This window comes from Schistocerca nitens, chromosome 4 (assembly GCF_023898315.1).
Source record: "Schistocerca nitens isolate TAMUIC-IGC-003100 chromosome 4, iqSchNite1.1, whole genome shotgun sequence".
Lineage (NCBI taxonomy): Eukaryota > Metazoa > Arthropoda > Insecta > Orthoptera > Acrididae > Schistocerca > Schistocerca nitens.
In genome coordinates, this window is record NC_064617.1 from 109,796,482 (window position 1) to 109,818,902 (window position 22,421).

At 42.8% G+C, this 22,421-nt stretch overlaps 1 protein-coding gene across 1 annotated transcript in view; it reads left to right on the plus strand.

Annotated features, from left to right (window-relative positions):
- The window catches only part of LOC126251907 (15-hydroxyprostaglandin dehydrogenase [NAD(+)]-like), a 64,889-nt gene extending 45,255 nt beyond the window's left edge, over nucleotides 1-19,634 (plus strand). The window contains exons 5-7 of the mRNA XM_049952632.1: nucleotides 5,567-5,740; nucleotides 14,572-14,729; nucleotides 18,903-19,634. Of these exons, the coding sequence (XP_049808589.1) occupies nucleotides 5,567-5,740; nucleotides 14,572-14,729; nucleotides 18,903-19,020 (450 nt within the window). The 3' untranslated portion in view covers nucleotides 19,021-19,634. The remainder of the gene's footprint in view (nucleotides 1-5,566; nucleotides 5,741-14,571; nucleotides 14,730-18,902) is intronic.
- The last annotated feature ends 2,787 nt before the right edge of the window (nucleotides 19,635-22,421 follow it).

A 22,421-nucleotide genomic window follows, 5' to 3' on the forward strand; every position in this document is an offset into this window, starting at 1 on the left:
AAGGGAAAGCAGAAAGGTGGAAGGAGTATATAGAGGATCTATACAAGAGCGATGTACTTGAGGACAATATTATGGAAATAGAAGAGGACGCAGATGAAGATGAAATGGGAGATATGATACTGCGTAAAGAGTTTGACAGAGCACTGAAAGACCTGAGTCGAAACAAGGCCCTGGGCGTAGACAACATTCCATTAGAACTACTGACAGCCTTGGGAGAAACAGCCCTGACAAAACTCTACCATTTGGTGAGCAAGATGTATGAGACAGGCGAAATAACCGCAGACTTCAAGAAGAATATAATAATTCCAATCCTAAAGAAAGCAGTTGTCGACAGATGTGAAAATTACCGAACTATCAGTTTAATAAGTCACAGCTGCAAAATACTGACGCGGATTCTTTACAGACGAATGGAAAAACTAGTAGAAGCCGACCTCGGGGAAGATCAGTTTGGATTCCGTAGAAATATTGGAACACGTGAGGCAATACTGACCTTACGACTTATCTTAGAAGAAAGATTAAGGAAAGGCAAACCTACGTTTCTAGCATTTGTAGACTTTGAGAAAGCTTTTGACAATGTTGACTGGAATACTCTCTTTCAAATTCTAAAGGTGGCAGGGGTAAAATACAAGGAGCGAAAGACTGTTTACAATTTGTACAGAAACCAGATGGCAGTTATAAGAGTCGAGGGGCACGAAAGGGAAGCAGTGGTAGGGAAGGGAGTGAGACAGGGTTGTAGTCCCTACCCGGTGTTATTCAATCTATATATTGAGCAAGCAGTAAAGAAAATAAAAACAAAAAAATTCGGAGTAGGTATTAAAATCCATAGAGAAGAAATAAAAATTTTGAGGTTTGCTGATGACATTGTAATTCTGTCACGGACCGCAAAGGACTTGGAAGAGCAGTTGAACGGAATGGACAGTGTCTTGAAAGGAGGATATAAGATGAACACGAGCAAAACCAAAACGAGATTAATGGAATGTAGTCGAATTAAGTCTGGTGATGCTGAGGGTATTAGATTAGGAAATGAGACACTTTTAGTAGTAAAGGAGTTTTGCTATTTGGGGAGCAAAATAACTGATGATGGTCGAAGTAGAGAGGATATAAAATGTAGACTGGCAATGGCAAGGAAAGCGTTTCTCGAGGAGTATGTTAACATCGAGTATAGGTTTAAGTATCAGGAAGTCGTTTCTGAAAGTATTTCTATGGAGTGTAGCCATGTATGGAAGTGAAAAGTGGACGATAAATAGATTGGACAAGAAGAGAATAGAAGCTTTCGAAATGTGGTGCTACAGAAGAATGCTGAAGATTAGATGGGCAGATCACATAACTAATGAGGAGATATTGAATAGAATTGGGGAAGAAGAGGAGTTTGTGGCACAACTTGACAAGAAAAAGTAACCGGTTGGTAGGACATGTTCGGAGGCATCAGGGGATCACTAATTTAGCATTGCTGCGCGGGATTAGCCGTGCGGTCTCAGGCGCTGCAGTCGTGGACTGTGCGGCTGGTCCCGGCGGAGGTTCGAGCCCTCCCTCGGGCACGGGTGTGTGTGTTTGTCCTTAGGATAATTTAGGTTAAGTAGTGTGTAAGCTTAGGGACTGATGACCTTAGCAGTTAAGTCCCATAACATTTTAAAAATAAAAATAAAAATATATACATATAATTTAGCATTGGAGGGCAGCGTGGAGGGTAAAAATCGATGAGGGAGACCAAGAAAGGAATACACTAAGCAGATTCAGAAGGATGTGGGTTGCAGTAAGTACTGGGAGATGAAGAAGCTTGCACAGAATAGAGTAGCATGGGGAGCTGCATCAAACCAGTCTCAGGACTGAAGACCGCAACAACAACAACAACAACATGTAAGTCAGATTTCAGTGTTTTCTCAGATCCCACAGACAGCATGGACAAACATCTGTATAAGAGAGACATCTTTACACTAAATGTCTATTAACTTTGCAAATTTCCTCTTGTTATTGTAACTAATTTGTTTCCTTCTGAGACATAAATAAGCCTTTTCATTGTGTAAGGCTAGCCAGTTATGCTAATAAAACATATCAAGTGATCCAGATGTTGTCTTTCTTCGCTATACTCTGTTAAGTATGTTGTAGGTGATCAGTAGCTGTTAGAAAGTGGTGGTATGTTTACCAATTAATAAGCATAATTGTCCAATAGCTTTATGTTTTATTTTGTCTCCATGTTTCCCTCCACCTAACTTTCCCCACTTCTGCCCGCGGCTCAGATAATGAGTATGCTCTTGATTATATTTGTTTTCTGCATATGTACCTCCTCTTGCCACCCCTCCGCAGCACCGTTCGTAGAGCCACAAATTATGCCAGAACCAAATCACATTAGTATACGATGTGTTAAACGACTGTTATCCCTAATTTGGCCAAAAACGGACTGAAATGAATGCCACTGAAGCATGCATCACTGTGCCTCTCGTGTACTCGAAAAATCTGTTGCCAATCGCTAAAAAAACTGTTAGTACATAAAAATTCAGTGTACATAGCCCCTTCCTTTTCCGAACAATAGCTCCTGTTGTTTCATATGCAAAAATTCCGTTCCAGAACTTATTGAACCTTCTTGGTGTCACTGTTTTAGTAATACAAAAGTTTTTTCAAACTGACATTTTTGTGTGTGGAGATATTATACAAATTAAGTTCCAATATTTTCTCTTTACATATAATCTTAACTTATTTGTCCTTTTATTAAAAGCAAAGACAGTACAGTAGTACCACAGTCTAACATAACAGTCGCGACACTCACTGCTGTAAAAGTTGTTGCCGTTTGACAGATGGAGCGACACTAGCGCTCCAAGCGGCGGGTGAGGTGAACGTCAGACGCGTCGTAAGCATAATGTTTGTTTGCATCCATTTCCTACGTAATTTCCGATTTATTCGAGTTATTTTCTTGCCTCCAAGAGTTTGTGTAGCATCAGAAGGCATATACGTTTCTAAAAATGATTCTAAAATATGCGGAAGTATGGACAAAAACCATGAATAGAATGGCAAGCTACAACACTTTCGTGAAGAAACACTTGTGACATTGGACAGAATTGCAGCTTACCACGCTGATATCAAAAGAATATAAACACACAGATTCACATGTAAGAAGCACAGACACGTACCTCTACATGCAAAAGCGATCGTCAGCTCGTTTATCGTTCTGTAAGCTTACTGTGTTTGTCATTGTCGCCTGTTGCCACAAGTACGACCTTCATCTTTATATTATTCTAAGTGGGACAAGAAACTGCCAAATAATGGGACACATATGCTGAAAACACTATAATGAGCTGATTACATTTCACGAAAAGCCAAATATTTGAATAAATTACAAACAATCTGTCTGTAGGCACTTTCCTTGTCCCGTAATAGTTTCGCTTCTGCACATTCTGACACTTCACACGCTTTTGTAAGGCACGAACAGCTGCACTTAATTTAACCACTTCATCGTCAAAGCAGGTCTGTGTTGGTGATTCACACGAATCTGGCACTGATACATGGAGAGTCGAACTGGCTGCTGCTGTGTCATAGGACTGTTTTACAGCTTTAGATTGACTGTCGAATCTTTGTGGCAGTTTCTTCTTCGTCGTCAGTTGAGGGGGTTTATTTGGAATGTCAAACAGTGTGGGTACTGCATTCCAAACGAGTTTGTTATTGTCTGCGTTCATGAACCGGTTTTGTTCGAAATGTAGCGAACAAAAGCTAATATTATTATACAGGTAGACTGGGTCTTTCTTCATAAGGTCTTCTCGTCTGCTATTAACTAGCCATTTTCTACTCCTAAAACGAAACATTCATCATTTATACACATATAGTTTGCAAGTGAATCCTGACGATACAGTTTAGTAACATGATGGTATATACCTCCCAGGATCCTTAGGAAACCTAAAAAAAGACAGCTGTGGTGTCTTCTTCATGTTGTTGCTGCAATTTATTGCGTTACAAACGCTCCCGATGGTAAAAACCATTGTATAAATCAAAATAAACAATCACTATTCGCTTTCACGATCGCGCCGAACTCACAGTTCAACCTACCGGCCGCTTGGGGCGCTGCTGGCGCTGTAGCAACAAAATAGAGGCGAAGTGTCGCGACTGTTATGTTAGACTGTGGTAATACAGAGAGGTCCAAAATAATATAGATACTCGGACAGTTAATATCTTTGGAACAAAATGAAATATCGTTGCAATTTTGCGCGACAGCACAGTCCATTGTGTGTCAATAGATCTTGGCGCGCGTTTTCCAGCAGATGACAGCGCAGCCATGAATGAAGTAAGATTGTCATTTGGGTAACACAAAGCAGTGTGGTGGTAGAGAACCCGCCACGGTCTCCAGACCTTACACCTCTTGACCTCTACCGATGGGGGATCTTGACAAACGAAATTTATCAACAGAAGCCAGCAACACTGAACGTGCTACGAGAAACCATCGAGGTGTCCTGTGCGGCTGTCACACCGGAGACACCGACAGCCATATTTCGGTCAACAGTTCAACGGCATCGACGTAGTTTGGCTACTATTGGCGGTCACTTTGAACACATGACATAACCTTCCCCCTGTGCAAGAATTGTAACGGTATGGCATTTTGTTTCGATAATATTGACTATCACAGAGTCTCTGCATTATTTGGACCCCTCTGTAGTGCAAAAGTGATAAAAATCACAAAATATCTGCATATAACGGTACACTTCAGTGTCCTGACGACGAGCCTGGTGATTTCCAAGAATGTTTGCCTATCGAAGCAGAAGGGTTCAAACGATATGTATCGAACATGCGACTGTAAATCGATCACGCGACTGTGGTGGCGGGCGTTATGATAAATTATTTGTGTGATGCTAGGAAAACCCAAACGATTTATGACGGTAGTGAGTGGGATGTCTGGTATTGTAGGCGTTTCTTCGGGCGATTGCCTCATGTGGAAGAATCTAATTCCATGCTTATGAGATGTAGAAATTTGTTTTAATTTTTGTCGGAAATGTGGCACTCTATTTTTGCGTGACATTGGCAGAGTCTACCCAGGTTACGACAAAAAGGCTATGCTTCCCGTAGCATACATATCAAATGGACTTTGTCATGACGACAACGTCGACGTGTGAGGTAATTAGTTTCCTTCGTAATTGCCGGCCGACGTGGCCGAGCGGTTCTAGGCGCTTCAGTCGGGAGCCGCGCGATTGCTGCGGTCGCAGGTTCGAATCCTGCCTCGGGCATGGATGTGTGTGATGTCCTTAGATTAGTTAGTTTTAAGTAGTTCTAAGTTCTAGGGGACTGATGACCTCAGATGTTAAGTCCCATAGTGCTCAGAGCCATTTGGACCAGCCTTCGTAATTACAACAATTTCAGTAACGCTCTTTCGTCGTTGCTGTAGTGACCATTACAAACATGATTATAACGCCTGCCACGACAGTCGCGTGATCGCTTTAGAATCGAACGTTCGATATATATTGTTTACACTCTGCGTCTACGTTACGCAAACATTCTTGGAAATTACCACGAGCCCAAAGGTAAGCTAGCAAAATGTGTTTGAAGCTGTGTGTGAGATGCTTCTACGGCCGTTGTTTCTCGTGCGCAGAAAGGCGTGGTGTACGGCCTGCTGCTGGCGTACAAGTACATGGGCAAGCAGAACGGCGGTGCCGGAGGATTGGTGGTCAACCTGTCTTCTCTGGCTGGACTCGAGACGACACCCTTCCTGCCCATCTACTGCGCCACGAAGCACGGTGTCACAGCACTCACGCGCGCCTACGGGGTGAGTCAGAGAGTCGCAAAAAATAGCCTCAGCACTTTTTTAATTTTAGACTAAGCAGTACCACACACATGTTTCCTTTACAAGACACACACCAGTGACTCCTGATACTACATCATGTAAAGCTGTGATGTTTCTGTCAATACAGGGTGATTCAAAAACAATACCACAACTTTAAAAATGTGTAATTACTGAAAGAAACATAATATAACCTTCTGTTATACATCATTACAAAGAGTATTTAAAAAAGTTTTTTTTCACTCAAAAACAAGTTCAGAGATGTTCAATATGGCCCCCTCCAGACACTCGAGCAATATCAACCCGATACTCCAACTCGTTCCACACTCTCTGTAGCATATCAGGCGTAACAGTTTGGATAGCTGCTGTTATTTCTCGTTTCAAATCATCAATGGTGGCTGGGAGAGGTGGCCGAAACACCATATCCTTAACATACCCCCATGAGAAAAAATCGCAGGGGGTAAGATCAGGGCTTCTTGGAGGCCAGTGATGAAGTGCTCTGTCACGGGCTGCCTGGCGGCCGATCCATCGCCTCGGGTAGTTGACGTTCAGGTAGTTACGGACAGATAAGTGCCAATGTGGTGGCGCTCCATCCTGCTGAAATATGAATTGTTGTGCTTCTTGTTCGAGCTGAGGGAACAGCCAATTCTCTAACATCTCCAGATACTGTGGTCCAGTTACAGTAGCACCTTCGAAGAAAAAGGGACCAAAAACTTTATTGGCTGAAATGGCACAGAAAACGTTCACCTTAGGCGAGTCACGTTCATACTGAGTTGTTTCCCGCGGATTCTCAGTGCCCCATATACAGACATTGTGACGGTTGACTTTCCCGTTAGTGTGGAAAGTTGCTTCATCACTAAACACAATCTTTGAAACGAAAGATTCATCTGTTTCCATTTGAGCAAGGATAAAATCACAGAACTCGATTCTTTTAATCTTATCAGCTGCAGACAGTGCTTGAACCAATTTCAGACGATAAGGTTTCATAACTAACCTTTTTCGTAGGACTCTCCATACAGTTGATTGTGGAATTTGCAGCTCTCTGCTAGCTCTGCTAGTCGATTTTCCTGGGCTGCGAACAAATGCTTGCTGGATGCGTGCTACATTTTCATCACTCGTTCTCGGCCGTCCAGAACTTTTCCCTTTGCACAAACACCCATCCTCTGTAAACTGTTTATACCAACGTTTAATACACCACCTATCAGGAGGTTTAACACCATACTTCGTTCGAAATGCACGCTGAACAACTGTCGTCGATTCACTTCTGCCGTACTCAATAACACAAAAAGCTTTCTGTTGAGCGGTCGCCATCTTAGCGTCAACTGACGCTGATGCCTAGTCAACAGCGCCTCAAGCGAACAAATGTACAACTAAATGAAACTTTATAGGTCCCTTAATTCGCCGACAGATAGTGCTTAGCTCTGCCTTTTGTCGTTGCAGAGTTTTAAATTCCTAAAGTTGTGGTTTTCTTTTTGAATCACCCTGTACTTCATCTACGACGATGAACAGAGGCCGAAGCAGTGAATTAAAATTTTTACCTACGCCAGGATTCGAACCGGGGTCTGTTTCTCACTTTTTTCTTTTTTTTAAATGTATTTATTTATTTTTTTACATGATTACATTTAGGAAACGTGTACAAATGAGAATTCTAGTAACTAAGTGTTACAAGTAAGTGTTACAACAACAAAGGTGGCATAAAAGAGTAATAAAAAAAATGTAAATCACCGATGCAATTCCAACTAAAAGGTTCTTCATAGGTGTAACTGGTTCCACCTGGTGCTTCGCCATCGTTATCTGATATCTCCAACAGCGCCTTTGAAGGGCATCTGCAACGGAGGCATTCTGCTTCGCTAGTGCCTCAACGAAAACAGCATCCTTGCAGCAGCCCGTCTCTTCCTTCGGTCATGGCTGACAAAGCAGAACGTTCAACCGTTAGTGTGATGCGGCACAGCACATTAACCGCAGCCTGGCACTCCTCAGCTGAGTGGGGGTTAACGAAAACGCAGCGTAAATAATTTGCGAAGAACGTACGGTATTTCGCTGTGCGTTCGAGGGCAATGTGAGCATTTTGTAGGAACCACCAGTAATCAAGCTGCTCTTTCTCTCCGTCGCTAAAGATATAGGCGACGGTAAGTCCTTTGAACCATGTAAGCGCATGATGTTTTGCGGTCGGAAAGTAAGTTTCATCTGGACAGAGTAGGGTCTGAGGGTCAATCATATCAGGTGTGACCCGGAGGTAACAAGCCAATATCTTATGTGTTAGTCGCCAAACTCCGGACGATGATGCACAAGTAAAATGATGTTCATCGGTATCCAAGAGGTGACAATCTGGGCAATAAGGTGAGTCTGCCAGTCCAATAGTGTGGAGTCACTGTCGTGTGGCATATTTTTTGTTGGCGATCTGATCGAACGCACCGTGGATGACAGAAAGTTGTGGTGTATCGTTTTCCACACTCTTGGCCAGTGAACCGTAGCGTACTTGTTTTCCACCACGTTATTGGGAACAGCCCGCGGAAGGTTGGTATAAAAATCTTTCGCCTTTGGTGGAGGTGTGGCGGAGAGGTTCGAGCTGACATAGCTGTAATCAAGAATGAAGGTCGACACATGGGAGAGCTGTGGTGCGACGTGCGCAACCGACACCGGCGGAACGTTAGAGACTGGCATCAGTTCACTAGGTAGGTGCGCTAACCACTACAGCATCCTGGCACTGTGGCAAACACAGCTGCACAGATTACCCTAGTGCATCTCCTTCCTCAATACAAACACCGGTTCACACCTCAGCTCTGGATTTGAATCCCAGCCTTGGTAGAAATTTTATTTCATTCCTTTGGCCTGTTTTCATTATCATAGATGAAGTTGAGACTTAATATGTCACTGGAATATATAATTTACTGATTAATATTTCTGTCACACATTCACACTGTAACCTCCAACAGTAAAAATAAGTATAACATTCATATTAAGTGTAACCTCCCAACAGTTTACTATTCCGCAACCTCGCAATAATAACGTGACTAACCTCTCAATAAAAAATGTGATTCATATGTAACCTTTCAATAATTAACTGACTGTGAATCTAAACTGGTGAAATTGGACGTCAGCAGTGCTGCGTCATGGCCCTGAAAGATCATACTGAATAAACTGAAAATTCTTACCTCAATGAAGTCGCCGGATAACGCGTACATATCTGCTCCTATAAGAATTTTTTCTGGCACAGCCCAGTGCAATGCTGGCCGCTATATTTGTCATGTATAGAAAGAAACAGTTGATTTTTCCTTACGATAATCGGGATGACCATGGATTGCAGAAATTAGTAAATCCTTTAATTTCAGATGAATGATTGTCAAAAAATTAATTTTATAAAAAAAAGATTATTATTAAAAGATTTTTTTTGAAAAATTTACATGGGACTTAATATAACAATAGTACAAATTTTATTGTAACAAACTACATATGCGCGCGGCTGCTTTTACCTTATATTACACCGCTCAGGCACCGCCATCGCTCCCCATGACCGGTCCCGCCAACTCCATACACCGGACTGCTAGCTACTACCACTACAACTGACACAGTTCCTACTGCAGCCAACACTGCTCTTTGGTCTGAGATTCTCTTATAGCTTACATATCGCAGGCTGCGCGTGAGCAATCCATCGAAATTACATCTGCTCGAGTGCGCTAGCAATAAATTCCTATTACAACACACATTCTTCTCCAGTTCTTTTATTAAATCTTTTTGCAATGGGATAAGTTTTCTTCAGTGCAACCAACTGTGGTCTTTAAAGCTGTGTATGCGATGGTGTGTATCTGATATTGTTCTACCTGGCACTCTAAAAGATAAGAAGGAGAGTGTTTCATAAGGACTTTGAGGGGATCGAGTCATACGGTGAGAAAAATCACACATCACTCATCTGCTACCGGCATGAATCTGTTGTTCGGATCTAAGGAAAAATGTGGTAGAGCGACAGCATGGAGACAGCAGCGAACAGAATCGGCCTCCTTGTGAATGAAATGTGTATTTGGTGATGAGCAGAACTCACCCCTATACAAGAGACCCATTCCAGCCTCCGCTAGCCTGATCCCGATCATTCAAACATCTGGGGGTAATCTTTACAGAGGAAATACCGTGTGAGGCAGAAATAAAAACGAAGACCCACGCCGAAAACCGATTATAATTCAGTCTGAGTTAGTTTTTTAAATCACGCGGTCTCTCAAGGGATTTCGAATTCCGGTTGTACAAAACACTGGTCTAACCCGTAGGGCTGCATGTTTGTGGAACATGGAGTGTCCAGCAAAACAAAAAACGTAAATAACCTTCTCTTATTTGAGCGGAAAGTCTCGAGCAAGACGTATGGTCCGGTACAAAAAAAATGGTTCAAATGGCTCTGAGCACTATGGGACTTAACATCTATGGTCATCAGTCCCCTAGAACTTAGAACTACTTAAACCTAACTAACCTAAGGACATCACACAACACCCAGTCATCACGAGGCAGAGAAAATCCCTGACCCCGCCGGGAATCGAACCCGGGAACTCGGGCGTGGGAAGCGAGAACGCTACCGCACGACCACGAGCTGCAGACGGTCCGGTACAAGATGAGATCACTGGAGAATGGAGGATCCAGCATAATTATTGTAAGCTTTCTATGAAATTTATCTGAATATTCTTTTTAAAAACTTTTTCCTCGTGTAACGTGTCCTTAAGATATCGTATTCAACTTCTGAGCAATACTGACGGTTGGCGTTGTATTGCGCTTGTAAACAGTATCGCGAAAGAAAATTTTAATCTTAGTGGACTGCTGAATTTGAAATAATGAAAATGAATTTAAGTAAATCCCAAAAGAAAGTAGTTGTGTACTCAGTGAAACTCAATACTGAAGTACGTTATGAAAGTTACGTAACATGACTTGAAGTATCCACAAAATAAAGAAGAAAATAACTGTTCACCGTAAACTAATTTGCTTGCTTAGCACTACATCTGAAAATTCTGACAACGTATTGTTTGTTTACATGAATACAAAGTGAGACCTGGCCTAAAGGAAAAGTAATTTACCGCTTGCTCAGCATGCTGTTTCGTGTCTTGTCTAGTGACGTACTCGAGACAAAGTGGAGCTACTAAATTTTTCTTTGCTTGTTAGAAACAATCTGTGGTTGCGTGTGCACACGCGCCAAAATATTTCCAACTTTACTAAGAATGATGGAGGAGGGTTTTAGTTTAAAGTAAAGCATTCACGAAAGACTCTAATTATTGTCAATAAAGACTGTACAACACAGGAAGGCTCTAACAATTACGAAATCCACTCATTGCAAAGTTATAGACATTTCAACTAATTGTGTTATTTGTGAGATAATGAAAACAGAGAAATCAAATTAACACTAATAATGAATATTATTAGTTATGTAAGACAGAAAGATTTCCTTCAATTAACAGTTCTGACAAAGATTTCATTCCTGTGCATGGGTTACCTTGTAATGTTCTTCCACAAATCTTCTCCATCCATACAGTCAAGAAAATATCTTTACAAACACGTTTTGATCTCAATAATAAAGTACCTATTCCAAATAATTTCTTCCAAATTCACAAATATAATATCCCCTTGAGTAAAACACAACTGTTCGCTACTGTGCCCCTAATAAGAATAATCTAGCGCTGTACAACTATCGACCAGACGCACCACAGATCACGTTCAAAAAAGAGACGAGGAGCTTATCCACAACTCGTGCAGCGCGCTCACGCGTCTTTGTCCTGGAGCAGTAAAGGTGAAATATTTACAATGGCAGGAAACATAAGAAAATCTTACATTGTGAACTGAATGAAATCTACAATAGGCCACGCGGTGGTCTCGCGGTTCTAGGCGCGCAGTCTGGAACCGTGCGACCGCTACGGTCGCAGGTTCGAATCCTGCCTCGGGCATGGATGTGTGTGATGTCCTTAGGTTAGTTAGGTTTAAGTAGTTCTAAGTTCTAGGGGACTGATAACCACAGCAGTTGAGTCCCATAGTGCTCAGAGCCATTTTTTTTTTTTTTTTTTTTTTTTTTTTTTTTTTTTTTTTTTTACAATAGGCCAGTCACTGTAAGCCTGATGAGAATCAAGTGGCTTGTATGGGTAGGATATGTCCCTCGGATGGATAAGCACCGATGGCCTTTGATATCCATGTAGAAGACCACGAGGAAGACCAAAGAAAAGGTGAATAGTTGTAATCCGTTAGGAGTTGCTGCAGATCGGCGTAGAGGGTGATTGTAATAAAATGGAACACCGGCAGCCGCCCTTTCGATGTTATTTATTACAAAGCTACCAGTTTCAGTGATTCAGTACACCATCTTCAGGTCTTAACTGACGCTGAGGGGGTTCACTCCAGTCGTATACACGATTCCATCAATGGCCAACCTCTACGAGCCGGTTTCCGTAGACTGTAACAACGGAACATATGATTGTTGTTTCAGTCAATAACGTGTGTTTGGAGACACAATATCGTTGTTACAGTCTACGGAAACCAATTCGTAGATGTTGTCCACTGATGGTATCGAGTGAACCCCCTCAGCGTCAGTTAAGGCCCGAAGCTGGTGTACTCAGTCACCGAAATTGGTAGCTAGATAACAAATAACATCAAAAAGACGGCTGCAGGTTTTCCATTTTAATACATAGGTGTATGGCCGAAGTCCTTCAACCCTTCAATCACAAGGATGAACATACAATAACTAGATGGTGATTGGCGACAGAATGCAATAAACAGAATCCAATACAGGAGGAGCCTTGTAGCTGCGTGCGGTTCTCTTAACTTGATCATGTACATGTTAAGAGGGGTAGGATGAGCTGCCGATACCATTACCTCGCTAACTGGCAGGTACATGTGGCATTGCAACCACTGTAGCGGCATATGGTCACGGGAGAAAACAAGTTGCCAGAAGCGAGCGCTGAACGTAACTGAGCAGTTTCCTTATCTTCCAAACGGAAACTTATATGAATACAGTTACGAGAGGAAGGAAGGAAGATTAGGTTTAACGTCCTGTCTACATCGATGTCATTAGAGGGAGAGCACACGCTCGGTTTGTCTCAAGAATGGTAATGGAAATCGCCCGTGCCCTTTCAAAGGAATTATCCTGTCATTTGCCAGGAGTGACAAGGGAAATCACAGAAAAACTAAAACTGGATGGCAGGACATGGGTTTGAAAAAACTTTCTCCTGGATTGAGTCACAATTACGAGTATACTGAAAGCAGTTAATGGAAATGACACCAAAGACTTCAGGAAAATCTAAAAACAAATAAAAAGATGCGACATCGATACAAAAGCAAAATCAAATATAATGCAACAGTAACAAGTGAAGAGCGCATTGTAATACACTACTGGCCATTAAAATTGCTACACCACGAAGATGACGTGCTACAGACGCGAAATTTAACCGACAGGAAGAATATGCTGTGATATGCAAATGATTAGCTTTTCAGAGCATTCACACAAGGTTGGCGCCGGTGGCGACACCTACAACGTGCTGACATGACGAAAGTTTCCAACCGATTTCTCATACACAAACGGCAGTTGACCAGCGTTGCCTGGTGAAACGTTGTTGTGATGCCTCGTGTAACGAGGAGAAATGCGTACCATCACGTTTCCGACTTTGATAAAGGTCGGATTGTAGCCTATCGCGATTGAGGTTTATCGTATCGCGACATTGCTGCTCGCGTTGGTCGAGATCCAATAACTGTTAGCAGAATATGGAATAGGTGGGTTCAGGAGGGTAACACGGAACGTCGTGCTAGATCCCAACGGCCTCGTATCACTAGCAGTCGAGATGACAGGCATCTTATCCGCATGGCTGTAACGGATCGTGCAGCCACGTCTCGATTCCTGAGTCAACAGATGGGGGCGTTTGCGAGACAACAACCATCTGCACGAACAGTTCGACGACGTTTGCAGCAGCATGGACTATCAGCTCGGAGACCGTGGCTGCGGTTACCCTTGACGCTGCATCACAGACAGGAGCGCCTGCGATGGTGTGCTCAACGACGAACCTGGGTGCACGAATGGCAAGGATGAATCCAGTTTCTGTTTACAGCATCATGATGGTAGCATCCGTGTTTGGGGACATCGCGGTGAACGCACATTGGAAGCGTGTATTCATCATCGCCGTACTGGTGTACCACCCGGCATGATGGTATGGGGTGTCATTGGTTACACTTCTCGGTCACCTCTTGTTCGCATTGACGGCACTTTGAACGGTGGACGTTACATTTCAGATGTGTTACGACCCGTGGCTCTACCCTTCATTCGATCCCTGCGAAACCCTACAGTTCAGCAGGATAATGCACGACCTCATGTTGCAGGTCCTGTACGGGCCTTTCTGAATACAGAAAATGTTCGACTGCTGCCCTGGCCAGCACATTCTCCAGATCTCTCACCAGTTGAAAACGACTGGTCAATGGTGGCCGAGCGACTGGCTCGTCACAATATGCCAGTTACTACTCTTGATGAACTGTGGTATCGTGTTGAAGCTGCATGGGCAGCTGTACCTGTACACGCCATCCAAGCTCTGTTTGACTCAATGCCAAGGCGTATCGAGGCCGTTATTACGGCCAGAGGTGGTTGTTCTGGGTACTGATTTCTCAGGATCTATGCACCCAAATTGCGCGAAAATGTAATCACATGTCTGTTCTAGTATAATATATTTGTCCAATGAATACCCGTTTATCATCTGCATTTCTTCTTGGTGTAGCAATTTTAATGGCCAGTAGAGTATTTGACACATCAACCTCGACAGTAGAATATGGTAGTGTAATACCGGCTTAAGACTCAAGACCCGCATTGCCTCTGCCTGCAGGACTCTGTACACGCGGACCTGACTGGTGTGTCGGTGGTGGCGGTGTGCCCCGGGCCTGCGGACACGCCGCTCATGAACGACGCGCAGCAGTACCTGCTGCACGACTACCTGGCGCCCGTACTCGCGGAAGCCATCAAGGTCGCGGGGACCTACAACAAGTAAGTATGCACTCTCTCCTGCATTCTGTAGTGTCCTACTTAGGGTCTCTGTATATTCACAAACAGTGGTCTTACGAGGAGACCCTACTGGAGGAGCCTCTCTGGTTTTCTTCATGTTGTTGTTGTGGTCTTCAGTCCAGATACTGGTTTGATGCACCTCTCCATGCAACTCTATCCTGTGCAAGCTTCTTCATCTCCCAGCTCCCAGTACCTTCTGCAACCTACATCCTTCTGAATCTGCTTAGTGTATTCATCTCTTGGTCTCCGATGCCCTCCAATACTAAATTGGTGATTCCTTGATGTGTTAGAATATGTCCTACCAAGCGGTCCCTTCAGCTAGTCAAGTTGTGCCACAAATTTCTCTTCTCCCCAATTCTATTTAATACCTCCTCATTAGTTATGTGATCTACCCATCTAATCTTCAGCATTCTTCTGTAGCACCACATTTCGAAAGCTTCTATTCTCTTCTTGTCCAACCTATTTATCGTCCTTGTTTCACTTCCATACATGGCTACACTCCACACAAATACTTTCAAAAACTACTTCCTGACACTTAAATCTATGCTCGATGTTAACAAACTTCTCTTCTTCAGAAACGCTTTCCTTGCCATTGCCAGTCTACATTTTATATCCTCTCTACTTCGACCATCATCAGTTATTTTCCTCTCCAAATAGCAGAAATCCTTTACTACTTTAAGCGTCTCATTTCCTAATCTAATACCCTCACCATCACCCGACTTAATTTGACTACATTCCATTATCCTCGTTTTGCTTTTGTTGATGTTCATCTTATATCCTCCGTTCAAGACACTATCCATTCCGTTCAGGTGCTCTTCCAGGTCCTTTGCTGTCTCTGACAGAATTGCAATGTCATCGGCGAACGTCAAAGCTTTTATTTCTTCTCCATGGATTTTAATTCCTACTCCAAATTTTTCTTTTGTTTCCTTTACTGCTTGCTGAATATACAGTTTGAATAACGTCGGGGATAGGCTACAACCCTATCTCACTCCCTTCCCAACCACTGCTTCCCTTTCATGCCCCTCGACTCTTATAACTGTCACCTGATTTCTGAACAAATTGTAAATAGCCTTTCACTCCCTGTATTTTACCAATGCCACCTTCAGAATTTGAAAGAGAGTATTGCAGTCAACATTGTCAAAAGCTTTCGCAAAGTCTACATATGCTAGAAACGTAGGTCTGCCTTTCCTTAATCTATTTTCTAAGATATGTCGTAGGGTCAGTATTGCCTCATTTGTTCCAACATTTCTACAGAATCCAAATTGATCTGCCCGGGGTCGGCTTCTACCAATTTTTCCATTCGTCTGTAAAGAATTCATGTTAGTATCTTGCAGCCGTGGCTTATTAAACTGATAGTGCGGTAATTTTCACATCTGTCAATACCTGCTTTCTTTGGGATTGGAATTATATTCTTCTTGAAGTCTGAGGGTATTTCGCCTGTCTCATACATCTTGCTCACGAGATGGTAGAGTTTTGTCAGGGCTAGCTCTCCCAAGGCTATCAGTACTTCTAATGGAATGTTGTCTACTCCCGGAGCCTTGTTGCGACTTAGGTCTTTCAGTGCACTGTCAAACTCTTCACACAGTATCATATCTCCTATTTCATCTTCATCTACATTCTCTTCCATTTCTATAATATTGCCCTCAAGAACATCGCCCTCGTATATACCCTATATATACTCCTTCCACCTTTCTGCTTTCCCTTCTTTGCTTAGAACTCTGTTTTCATGTGAGTTCTTGATATTCATACAAGTGGTTCTCTTTTGTCCAAAGGTCTCTTTAATTTTCCTGTAGGCTGTATCTATCTTACCCCTAGTTCAAAATGGTTCAAATGGCTCTGAGCACTATGGGACTTAACATCTGAGGTCATCAGTCCCCTAGAACTTAGAACTACTTAAACCTAATTAACCTAAGGACATCACACACATCCATGCCCGAGGCAAGATTCGAACCTGCGACCGTAGCGGTCGCGCGGTTCCAGACTGAAGCGCCTAGAACCGCTCGACCACACCGGCCGTCTTACCCCTAGTGATATGCGCCTCTACATCCTTACATTTGTCCTCTAGCCATCCCTGCTCAGTCATTTTGCACTTCCTGTTGATCTCATTTTTGAGACGTTTGTATTCTTTTTTACCTGCTTCATTTACTGCATTTTTATATTTTCTCCTTTCATCAATTAAATTCAATATTTCTTCTGTACAGGGTGGAGCAAATGAAAGTGGCTCGGAGAACAGAATTCCAGGGTACAACGAAACACAGCAAAGGAAATACAGTACTAACCTGAGTAGAGCGGATAGTGAAAGTGACCACCATTCATTCATCTCTTGGCAATTTTGGGCGCTGGTGAGCAAGTTGCTGAAGGCGGATCGAAGCTGGACTGCTGGAATTGCTTCAGTCTCATCCGATGTATTTTCCTGCAGTTCTTGAAAACTATCAGGGTTGATGTGATACACGTTAGACTTGAGAGCACAGCACAGAAAGAAATCGCACACTGACAGATCAGGTAGCCTAGGTGGCCCGCCAGGGCCGCGACCAGACTGACCTCTGCTAACAACTCCACTCACTCTGACACAGCCCGCACCACGCTCTCAACTGGTGTGGATCAAGTGGAGGGCGTACACGTGGTGTGCGAGTCACGTTCAATAGTATCCACTCTTCTGGCCCACCCTGTATTTACATTAATTTGTTTTTATTTATTTAGAAAAAATATAGGACGTGATGTGTAACCTATTAAATCGTTCCAGTGCCTCAGTATTATTTTTATGTAAATGTACACGTAGCATGTAGGTACCCGAGAAAGTAAGTTACACATGTCGTCCAAAGCTAAGGCCATTGCGAAACAACAGTGGCGGATTGTCAGAAGAAAGCACACGTTCCAGGTTTCTTGCAGACACAGTTCTGCTGCAGTGCAGATAGCAGACGCATTACATAGTGCGATTAAAATAGCGTGGCAACTGGAAACTTATTCTAAATTTGAAGCAGGCAGTACAGCATTCTTCTTGAGCGCAGAACGTCTCAGTTCGACACAGATGCACCGTCAAATTCTGGTGGTATATGGACCAGATGCAATGCGGTGTCCAGCTATAGTGAAATGTTATCAACCCAGGACTGACAGATTTGGCTGATACTGATCCCAGAGTCCAGATCTTGCATCATGCGATTTCTCGGCAAGCTTAAAAACATTTTGACGGTAAAGAGGTCTTCCGAGGATGAGAACATTCACTTAGCGATCTCGAATGGCCCCAAGACGAAGCAGCTATTTCTACCATCGAGGAACTGAACTTTTAGTAGAACGCTTCACCTGTTGTTTACAGAGACTTGGTGACTATGTATGGTCATCAGTCCCCTAGAACTTAGAACTACTTAAACCTAACTAACCTAAGGACATCACCCAACACCCAGCTTGGTGACTATGTCAAAAGACAGTGCCATGTTTCTGTATTACTTTGATTTGTAGTAAAGCATTCAGTAAAAGTTACTTGGTCTAGCATGACAATATGTAACGTGTGCACTGAGCGCCAATACTGCCCACGCGCGTACTGGGCAGAGATTTGCGCATGCGCATGCGAAGACTGTGGCCCGTTTCCCCAGTAGGGGGCTCTGCCTGTCGAAGTTTTCTATGACTCATCTACGACGACGTTATAGCCCTACCCCTTGGCGCCTGTGTTTTTCTAGCGAGCCAGCACATATAGTGGCGAGCAATTACAACAACATGTGAGTGAACACATGAAGAGCAGCTGTCTCGTTGAAATACTGTGCAGCTTTCACAACATTATCTGCCATGACGCCTGTGGACCACTGACATACAATGTACTTCTGAAATGCCCTTCGTATTAGGAGATATGTAAGCCACTGCTTCCCCTCAAATCTCCTGGCAGGTTAAAACTGTGTGCCAGATCAGGAGGCACTGGAGCAACGACAACTATGAGGCTGGGTCGTGAACTGTACTTGGGTAGCTCCGCCAGTATCATCGATGTTCGTTTAAGGCCAGCTTCTGGTTTCGAATCTCGTTGTTTTAATCTTCCAGGAAGTGTCATCAATACCTTGTTTATCTGTGTTAACGACACTAGAGATGGTTGACAAGAACAATCGAAGACTTATCTTTTCGGTGTTGTAGTGTATAATGTGTTAACTTAGTGTGCCATCGTGCCCACAGACCAGAGTTCATCGCAGAGGGCCTGATGCGCGCCATCCGGGAGGGTGAGTCGGGCTCGCTGTGGCTGGTCCACGATGGAGACATCAGCCAGGTGACCATGAGCGTGCAGAAGAAGTGACCGCACCGGCAGCTCAACTCCACGCCGTCAGCAGCTTCATCCTCCCAAGTCCCACACTCGTGCTGGTTCCCGTGCACTCACCTTCACAACTGTCTAGCAGCATAAAATATTCTACAGATTGGCCTCCGAATGCTACTGAAATCATTTCCTGATCGACACTGGCAATCCAGTTCCGTCTACAAAGCATCCACAAACCAAAAACTTTGCTCGACCCAGAGACATCTGTGGTTGGTGAAGAATTGGAAACCCCCGTTTGTAAGATAACCATCCGATACTGCGATAAACATAGCTCAGGATCCTGTGGCGGAGAGATGTCCACCTGCAGCTGACCCACTGAGGCATTTCGTCACGTGTCACACAGGCAATCGACTTTCCCGACTCATTTGACAAACTTAGATGGTAACTATTGCTAATGGTACTCCTGGTATTCACATGAAGCAAGACACTAATCTTCTCCATTTTCTGTGTATTCTGCAATGTTCTTTCTTCTGGTTTATATCCTATATGTAAATTGAAAATCTACATGTTTTGTATACTATGTGATATAGTAGCTGCTGATGGTATTGGCTGCACTCGTGTGATGTGAGAAATAAAGTTTTTGTGTATTCCTCCTTTCTGTGCCTCTTATGTCGCTCATTCTTCTGCATATTTAAACTGCATACTTTCATATTTTATATAGTAGATAATATGAGAGTTCCATTTTCTGTTTCCTTAAGCTATTCCTGGGGAAGCTGCCATGTTATAAAGCATAGTCTACGAATATGCTCTGTTGAAGTAAGTGGCAAAAAAAGATATGATAAGGTATTTGATCTTGCGACATTACTATATGAAAGTGAGTATCACGTTTTATATCATAGACGCGGGAAACTAACACAAAGCACAGAGGAACATGATTACAGGTATGAAATGATATCCAAGAAGTGGCAGAATTAGAAACAGTGATATTCTAAAAATCTGAGTACTGGAGAGTCCGATAAAATTTAGAGGAAATAAGAAGGTGGTATGTACTTCCACAATAGATGGGCCCTTCAGGATAACACTCAAGATAAAATATTATAAATCAGAGGGAGAAAAGAATCCTAGTAGATTAGGGAATAGGTGGACGCTGAAAATCCAATAAATAACGTAATATGGTAAATAATTGAGAGATAGGAGGAAGGTTAGAAATAATATTTTCTCTTTGAACAAATTCAACCTGGTCATCCCCGTTTTGTGTTGTAATGCAAGGATGCACGCTCGTTTATACTCCTCCGTGAAGTTTTCTTTTCCCGCAACCAGCTGTTGGTCTGATGGCAGACGGAATTTTTCATTCTTCGTTCAACTGGAGAGGATGGTACCCTACATCAGTTTTAAAGTTTCCCCCCTTTGCCATATAATTTTTATTTGATTTTTTTTCACACACAGCATTGCTAAAAGAACCCAGCAACAAAAGAAGAAATACGCGATAAACTAAATCGTTAGGTAAACAAAATTATAAATATTTTTATGTCACGGTTAGTTTGAGCAGTGCTACCCATTCTATGGTTTCAGTTTGTGTCCATGTTTTTCGTTTAATGAAACAAATTAGAGAGGGTTCTACATGCACTCATTATTCTGGTGTTGCCTTTCGGAAAACAGCAAACATGCTTAGACTATACAAAGCAGAAGGAGCAATACTCCATCATCAATAGAATAACTTATAGCTTAAGTTGTAAATCATATCAGATCCTAGAAAATATTTACATAGAATTATATGTAACGTTTGCAAGCTGTTACAACAGATTAACACAAATATTGTAAAAGCAAATTTCAAGTACCGAACGGAAATCATGCCAGGTGTGCCCGAAGGAAGAGTAATTATGATTCAGCTATTTACAAGTAAGTGCTATTTGATTAAAATTTCTGTAATATCCGATTACAAGCTGACAAAGCATCAGGCTGCTGCAAAACTGGCCACTAACTCTCAACATAACCGCTAACCGCGCTATTCAAAAAACTCAGAAGCACAGCATTGACTACATGATCAGCGATTCGCGAGTGAAGTTAGACCCTTCAAATTTCGAGGATGTCGGTAGAAATTGGAAAAGTTTTTTTTCATCTACATCTATATCTACATCTACATGAATACTCTGCAATTCACATTTAAGTGCTTGGCAGAGGGTTCATCGAACCACAATCATACTATCTGCCTACCATTCCACTCCCGAACAGCGCGCGGGAAAAACGAACACCTAAACCTTTCTGTTCGAGCTCTTATTTCTCTTATTTTATTTTGATGATCATTCCTACCTATGTAGGTTGGGCTCAACAAAATATTTTCGCATTCGGAAGAGAAAGTTGGTGACTGAAATTTCGTAAATAGATCTCGCCGCGACGAAAAACGTCTTTGCTTTAATGACTTCCATCCCAACTCGCGTATCATATCTGCCACACTCTCTCCCCTATTACGTGATAATACAAAACGAGCTGCCCTTTTTTGCACCCTTTCGATGTCCTCCGTCAATCCCACCTGGTAAGGATCCCACACCGCGCAGCAATATTCTAACAGAGGACGAACGAGTGTAGTGTAAGCTGTCTCTTTAGTGGACTTGTTGCATCTAAGTGTCCTGCCAATGAAACGCTACCTTTGGCTCGCCTTCCCCACAGTATTATCTATGTGGTCTTTCCAACTGAAGTTGTTCGTAATTTTTACACCCAGGTACTTAGTTGAATTGCCAGCCTTGAGAATTGTACTATTTATCGAGTAATCGAATTCCAACGGATTTCTTTTGGAACTCGTGTGGATCACCTCACACTTTTCGTTATTTGGCGTCAACTGCCATCTGCCACACCATACAACAATATTTTCTAAATCGCTTTGCAACTGATACTGGTTTTCGGATGACCTTACTAGACGGTAAATTACAGCATCATCACCTAAGAGAACTGCTCAGATTGTCACCCAGGTCATTTATATAGATCAGGAACAGCAGAGGTCCCAGGACGCTTCCCTGGGGAACACCTGATCTCACTTCAGTTTTACTCGATGATTTGCCGTCTATTACTACGAACTGCGACCTTCCTGACAGGAAATCACGAATGTAGTCGCGCAACTGAGACGATACCCCATAGGCCCGCAGCTTGATTAGGAGTCGCTTGTGAGGAACGGTGTCAAAAGCTTTCCGGAAATCTAGAAATACGGAATCAACTTGAGATCCCCTGTCGATAGCGGCCATTACTTCGTGCGAATAAAGAGCTAGCTGCGTTGCACAAGAACGATGTTTTCTGGAACCATGCTGATTACGTATCAATAGATCGTTCCCTTCGAGTTGATTCATAATGTTTGAATACAGTATATGCTCCATAACCCTACTGCAAACCGAATTACTAACTTCTGTTAGGTCTGTAGTTCGATGGATTACTCCTACCACCCTTCTTAAACA